The sequence below is a fragment of the Carlito syrichta genome, unplaced genomic scaffold (assembly GCF_000164805.1).
Source record: "Carlito syrichta isolate Samal-C Ts95f unplaced genomic scaffold, Tarsius_syrichta-2.0.1 Scaffold308235, whole genome shotgun sequence".
Lineage (NCBI taxonomy): Eukaryota > Metazoa > Chordata > Mammalia > Primates > Tarsiidae > Carlito > Carlito syrichta.
In genome coordinates this window covers 1,855,532-1,863,346 of record NW_007252331.1, presented here as the reverse complement: position 1 = coordinate 1,863,346, position 7,815 = coordinate 1,855,532, and the positions used below count along the sequence as shown (strand labels likewise).

Genomic DNA, 7,815 nt, shown 5'->3' with positions numbered 1-7,815 from the left:
TGTAGTCATCCTAGTGGGTTTGAAGTGGTACTTCATTTGGTTTTATTTGCAAATGCCTAATGGCTATTGATGTCTTTCTACATATAATCTTTGAAGAGATGTCTGTGTAAGTTTTTTGCCTACTCTTAAATTTGATTATTTGTCTTTGTATTGTTTATTTCAGTTGTAATAGTTTATTATATATTCTGGGCCCTAGAACCGTATCAAATATGTGATTTACAAATGTTTTCTCCTTAATTAGGTTTTTTTAAACTTTCTTAATAATGTCCTTTGAGGCAGAAACGTTTTTAATGTTCATGAAATTCATTTTATTATTTCTTTTTGGTTTCTATGCTTTAGTTGTCTTATATATTTTGATTACTTTTGAAAATGATTCTGTAAATCACTTGCTCTTGCATTAAGATGCAATCATGCTACAGTTATTTTATTAGCATTTAAGGCTGAGAGAAGTTATTTGCAGTGTTTACGATTTTTTATTTCTTTTTTAAATTTTAAATCTTACCTGAAAATGTTTTCACAGCTCTATCGTGTCAACCCTCCTTGCTCTTATGGATGGATTAGATAATAGGGGTGAAATTGTTGTTATTGGTGCTACAAACAGACTTGATTCTATAGATCCTGCACTTAGGAGACCTGGCCGTTTTGACAGAGAATTTCTTTTCAACCTGCCGGATCAAAAGGTAAGAGTTTTTGTTTTCAGTATATTAAGATTTACATGTAATTTAATTATAAGGCACATATATACTCTGAGGGTGGTACTTTATTAATTTCCGTTGTTTGAAGTTTGTGCTTACAGGATATCTTAGTTAATACTTTGAAATGTAATTATCGAACAGTTTATTTTTTTCTGTTAATGATTGTAAGAAAGTTTATAGTTTTTAGGAAGTAAGAGGAAGCTTTCTCCCTATGTAAGCTTAAGAGGAATTCCTAGACTGTACCAGTGTATAGAGGTGTGTTTAGTTGTAGGAAACAGGACTGATGTTGGTACAGTCTACTTTAGCATGGAGGAAGCATCACCTTTCTTGTTTGGTACATCTAACCACAGCCCACACACATTTTTTAGGCTCTTCCAATACACAGAGGGTGTAGGAGGAATGTACTTAGTTTTCCTGTTTTTTATTTTTTTTGAGTTAGGGTCTCAGTTACCCAGGCTAGAGTGCAGCAGCACAATCACAGCTCACTGTAGCCTCATCCTCCTAGGCTCTGGTGATCCTTCTCTACCTCAGCCTTCTGAGCAGCTAGGGTAACAGGTGCGTGCCACCATACCTGGCTAATTTTTTTATTTTATTTATTTATTTAATTAGAGATGAGGTTTTGCTATGTTACATAGGCTGGTATTGAACTCTTGAGCTCCAAGAATCTTCCCTTTTGGGCCTCCAAAGTGCTGGGATTATAGGTGTGAGCCACCATGCTTGACCAATGTACTTAGTTTTAAGAGACACAGCTAAGTGTTCCTTTCAGCACAGAAAAGCCATTTCCTTTATTTCCCAACTGTCTTCTGTATTGTTCTAGTCAAGTAAGCCTTAGAAACTGTATGTCAATCACAGCCCTCACAGTCCACACAGATCAGGGGTTTAATAATAAACAAGGTCTACAGTAGCACTGTCTAATAGAATTTTCTGTGTTGATGGAAATGTTCTGTATTTACATTGTTTATCAAGCAGTGTCCAGTATGGTAGCCACCAACCACTTGTGGCTATAGAGTACTTAGAATGTGGGTAGTGTGACTAAGGAACTGCATTTTAAATTTTATTTAACCTTAGTTAATTTTTTTTAATGGAAACAAGTCTTTATTAAGTAACTTTTAATATCAGGAATATAAAACTCTTATAATTCTCTTTACAGCAAATATATAATATCAGTACTTTGGCCATCTTAAGTTAAAGGCCCTTTATTATAAAATATATGGTTTTAAACTTTACTCAAATTGAATTTATAATCCTTGTGACTTCCCTACATATACATAACAAAAGAGTGTAGTAAAATTAGCAAATACTGAACTATATTGATAATTTATCATTCTTAGTTTTTGATTTTTAGAAACAGTACACGCACCTAATATATGTCGATTCCTTGACTTATTAGTTGCAGTGTACAATGCAACAAAATACAGAACACATGCTTGGTGAACATTCGTTCATATCTACAAGGTGGCAGCTAGAGATTAGATTTCAGTACTAACATTTAACTACCCTACAAGCAATTAACATTACGTCATAATATGCCATCAAAGCAGGTTTTTTTAATACTGAAAAAAATCAAAATAAAAACCGTTATTTGTAAACTTTTGCACAAAATGTAACTCTTCAAGTGAAAATAAAAAATAAAATTTGTCTGTTTACTACTGAATACACATAGGATTTTAATTTTCATTATACTGAGAAAAAAAGCTCTTGTGTTGGGAAAATAAAGCTTCAAAAAATAATTAGAAAAATCCAGCTGGGCTCGGTGGCTCAGCCTATAATCCTGCGCCTTTGGGAGGCTGAGGTGAGTGGATTGCCTGAGCCCGCGGGTTCGAGACCCGCCTGGGCAACTTGGCGAGACCTCATCTCTACAATAAATAAAAAATGAGCCGGGTGTGGTAGTGCGCACCTGTAATTCTGGCTACTCGGAAGGCTGAGGCAGAAGGATCGCCGGAGCCCAGTGGGTCGAGGCTACGGTGGCCGGGAGCGGCCACTACACTCCAGTCTGGGCGACGGAGTGAAACTCCAACTCAAAAAAAAAAAGAAAAATCCACCAGTATAATGTTTTGTCCTTACAGTGCCAGCACAGACTTGGGAACATTCTGAGGATAAAGTTATAGACATCCACAGGTGAAATGTACAAGTGTATTTTAAAGAAATCTTTCCTTGTGATTGGAAATAGTTTTGAAATGAAGTAATCTGATTGGAGGTTGTCATAGCTGCTTTTGTGAATTATGCCAAGGGCATTATTATCCCTTTCTCCCTCCCCTTCCCCTAAATTACTAAAAAACAAAAATATATTTATAATGTGCAAGACAGATATGGACTGAACATAAAATGTTTCACATTTTAACCTATAGTCTAAAAATTAATTAATAGCTTGATCAGACTAATGAATGGCATGTTCACATCCTCATTTATTAGCCATTGTAGGTGCCATCCCAAAGCCCTTCCTGAGATGGGAAAACCAGGTAGGCATTTCCACATTCACAAGGGAGGCAATGGGCAGGAATTCACAATCGCATTCCTGATCCACTGAGCATACCAGCCTTAAGCACTCTGGGTGAGATGAAGGTCAGTGTAGCAGTTTTTGATCCAAAATTTGGTCCCAAACTGTAACTAGTGATCTAGTTAACTGCCATCAACCATATTACTACCAGCAAGTAATAACAATGCATTAAAAAGTTGCAATCCTGCCGAATTAGGAGTAAGTTGTTGTAAAATAACAAACCTGTTTTGTCAAAACTGGCAGTGTAAAGAAAGCGGCACTGGAAATGTCTGAATTGTTTGTAATGCCAAGTACTAGCGTTAATTTAAAATTTAAATTAAATAGCATTGCCAGGCGCAACGGCTCAAGCCTGTAATCCCAGCACTTTGGGAGACTGAGGCGAGAGGATTGCCTGAGCCCACGGGTTCAAGACCAGCCTGGACAACTTGGTGTGTCCTCATCTCTACAATAAATCAAAAAATTAACCGGGCGTGGTAGAGTGCGCCTGTTGTCTGGCTACTTGGAAGACTGAGGCAGAAGGATCGCCGGAGCCCAGCAGGTTGATGCTGGGGTGGCCTTGAGCGTGCCACTGCACTCTAGTCTGGGTGGCAGAGTGAGACTCCAACTCAGAAAAAAAAAAGAATATATACACAATTTAAAAAAATAGTATTATGTGACTAATGGCTAACTAACATTTCAAGGAAACTGTGCTGTGAGACTGAAATCTAAGGTCGTTTTTTCAGGTCTGGCTCTGTGAAAAGGCCTACACTGTTGACCTCCTCTCATTAAATATTATTTAAGGTTATGAGACTAGTTTAGATTACCAAGCCTTTTGTCTTACAGAACAGTCAGTAAGAAGAAAACTAAGAGAGTGGGGTATTCTGGAAGACAGGTGAATAAAGTGTGTCAGTGAAAGGGTGTGGTTGGTTATACATATGTTGCTAAGTCAAATGAGATGAGAACAGAAAATTGGCCATTGTATTTAGCATTATGTAGGTCAAGGGTGAATTTGATGAGAACAGTTTCAATTTATGACTGGTGCAAAAGTTTGACTGGAATAGGGTTAGAGTAGCAGTCCCCCACATTTTTGGGGACTGGTTTTGTGGAAGATGATTTTTCCACAGTTGGAAGTAGAAGGGATCATCAGGCATTAGATTCTCATAAGGAGTGCACAACCTAGATCCCTCACATGTGCAGTTCACACTAGGTTTGGCACTCCTATGAGACTTTGATGCCACTGCTGATATGAAAAGAGGCAGAGCTCACCTGCTGTTCGCCTCCTGCTGTGCGGCCACCTCCTATTAGGCCCTGGAGTTGGGTACCCCTGGCTTAGAGAGAATGGGAAGAAAGGAATTGGAGGCGTGAATATAGATGAAATTTTCAGAGTTTTGCTGCAAAGGAAAGAAAATAATTGAGGTGATGTGATATTGAGGGAAGTGGGGAAAAGAGAATATATTTTTTTTCCTGTTGTTTTTAAGATAGGAAAAATATTCAATAGAGTAGGAAGTTTTCATGATAAATTTGAGAGTTGTTCTTAATAGGCAAGAAGCCTGAATGACTTCAGGAGTGGTTTAGTTCATCTGAAACAATAGGGAGAAGACAGAATATTGTGGACATAATGATAGGTAGACAGATTTGGTGCGAGGAGTTTGGAAGTATTTTTCTGATTGCTTCTGTTTTCTCAGTGAATTAAGTAGCAAGGTCATTAGCTGAATGTGAAGATACACTGTGAAACAGTCTGCTAGGAGAAAGGTGCAAGAATGGCCAAGGGAAGTCCTAGGGACCCGTTTTAAAATCATACTAGTCAATGTCTCTCATTAGGCTTTGGACGATAGAATAGTATGAGTCTTTTTTTGTGTGTGTATGTGTGTGTTGGAGTCTTGCTCTGTCACCCAGGCTAGATAGAGGGCAGTGACATACTCACAGCCACCCGCAGCCTTGACCTTCTGGACTCAGGTGATCCCTACACCTCAACCTTCCGTTCCAAGTAGCTGGAACGAGAGGCATGCACCACCATGCCCAGCCAATTCTTTTTTTTTTTTTTTTTGAGTTGGAGTCTCATACTATCGCCCAGGCTGGAGTGCAGTGGCATGCTCACGGCCACCCCAGCAGTGACCTGCTGGGCTCAGGCGATCCTTCGGCCTCAGCCTTCCAAGAAGCCAGAACTACAGGCATACTCTACCGCACCTGGCTAATTTTCTGATTTATCATAGAGGTGAGGTCTTGCCAGTTAGCCCAGGCTGGTCTTGAACCCCTGGGCTCAGGGCAGTTTTCTCGCCTCAGCCTCCCAAAGTGCTGAGATTACAGGCATAAGCCACAATGCCTGGCTAAATAGTATGACTCTTGCTATTCGACCAAGTAAAAGGTTAATAAGTTAATGAAAGTAAGTCTTGGTTCCACATTTTAATAATTTTGTTAACTATTAACATAAAATACTACATATCTTCTATATGCAATAATGGTTCTTAATTTTTATTTTCCCTTATAATGTTGATGATCATTATTATTATTATTATTTTTGAGTTGGAGTTTCACTCTATTTCCCAGGCTAGAGTGCAGTGAGTATGTGAGTGGCACGCATGCTCACAGCCACCCCATTGTTGACCTGCTGGGCTCAGGCGATCCTTCCACCTCAGCCTTCTAAGTAGCCAGAACTACAGGCGTGTGCTACCATGCTTGACTAATTTTTTTGGTTTATTGTAGACACAAGGTCTCGCCAAGTTGCCCAGGCTGGTCTCAAACCTGCATGCTCAGGCAGTCCACTCGCTTTGACCTCCCAAAGTGCTGGAATTACAGGCTGAGCCACTGAACTCAGCCAATCATTATTATTATAAGTGTTATATTTACTTGTGAATTCTGAAAAATGAAGGACTTGAATTTGCCTTTGGCTTTTAATAATAAGAGAAAGGTATTAAGGAAAGCCATATGACTTACTATTCTGTATGCCATATAGAGCAAAAACATAATGAATATTTCTCGATTTCTACATTTAAATCATTTTTTCTTCATTCTATGTCTTATTTTTAGTATGATTAAAGAAAGGTGATTCTGATTGGGTTATATAGGGAAAGAGCATGACACTTAAATGTTTTAGAGACTTGACAGTAACTTGCTGAGCTTGGGTAATTAATTTCATTTCTTTAAACCTTTATTAAGAGAAATGAGGGTATAAGAATAGATTGTTTTGAAGTATTCATAATTTTTTTAAGGGTCTTTTAATAAGCAGTACCTGTGCTGCTAATGAAGTCTGTATCAATTCTTTTTTTTTTTTGAGTTGGAGTCTCACTCTGTCACCCAGACTGGAGTGCAGTGGCATGCTCCCGGCCACCACAGCCTCGACCTGCTGGGCTCCGGCAATTCTTCTGCCTCAGCTTTCCAAGTAGCCGGAACTACAGGCATGTGCTACCACACCTGGCTAATTTTTGATTTATTGTCGAGTCGAGGTCTCGCCAATTGCCCGGGTAGGTCTTGAACCTGCAGGTTTAGGCTATCTACTTGCCTCAGCCTCCCAAAGTGCTGGGATTACAGGCTGAGCCACCTAGCCCAGCCTGTATCAATTCTTAATCTTGTGGAATATATATGCTGTCAAGATGATATTTCTTTTGGACCTTGATTCATTTTTTTTTAGTATCTGTTCAGGCATGCTTCAAGATGGAACAAAATAAGTGTCATATTATAGTTTTAACTTTCATAGCAGAATGCCTAACTTAGAACTTGGAATTGAACTATAGCTATTGATTCCAGATTTTTCCAATTTTTAGAACAAGATTTATCTTGATGAATTTGAAGTTTTTTTGGTTTTGTTTTGTTGCTGGACCCTAAATTCTTCATCAAACCAGTAAAATATTATCAACTTGGTTATACTTTGCTTTTTTATGTCTCAAGAAGTTCAGATAGCACTGTTGAGGTAATAAGCATACTCAGTTTTTTAAAAAGTGTATTTTACCCCCCAAAGAGAAGCAAATGTGAAAAAAATTCTGATCTGATTCTTGGGGTTGGCAGTATCTCAGCTGATTATGGATTCCTATATATCAGTTTTGTTTTTTCCATTTTAGAAAAATAAATGTCTGTTTTGGAACCAAGATACATTAAAATTTTGATTGTGCTATCCAGTCAGGTTTAAACTATGCTTCAATAAATACAAAATTGCTTAAAACTTTGATTTTTCAGTGAATTCATTTGATATTTTACTGGCATTATCTTGCTATGCACTAAATGCCAAACCATCAACTAACTTACAAAATAATAATATGCATGGTATTTCTTTACTTGATAGAATACTTTTCAAATTTAAAAACCATTTTTTTCAAGTTTTAAATTGTCATTTTTCTCATTGTCAGTCATAATACCTTATACATGTCATTGAACCAAAAGTTCTATGAAACCTAAATATAAAGGTTGCTTAAAAGTTGTGATTATTATAGCACAGTAAGGCTTTTTGTTCATATGGTAAATGATATGGTAGAAAGTGAAATTTAGTTTTGAATTCTAGTCCTAGATGACTCAGTCTTTGTATGATACTCGTCAGGTTCCCTTACCTCTAAGAACATTAAATAAATATCTTTCTTAGCTGGGCTGGGCTCGGTGGCTCAGCCTTTAATCCCGCGCCTTTGGGAGGCTGAGGTGAGTGGATTGCTTGAGCCC

At 38.0% G+C, this 7,815-nt stretch overlaps 1 protein-coding gene across 1 annotated transcript in view; it reads left to right on the top strand.

The window, feature by feature from the left end:
* The first annotated feature begins 521 nt into the window (after positions 1-521).
* The window catches only part of LOC103267753 (ATPase family AAA domain-containing protein 2B), a 94,072-nt gene continuing 86,778 nt past the window's right edge, over positions 522-7,815 (top strand). Inside the window, exon 1 of the mRNA XM_008065333.1 lies at positions 522-680. Within this exon, the coding sequence (XP_008063524.1) occupies positions 549-680 (132 nt within the window). The 5' untranslated portion in view covers positions 522-548. The remainder of the gene's footprint in view (positions 681-7,815) is intronic.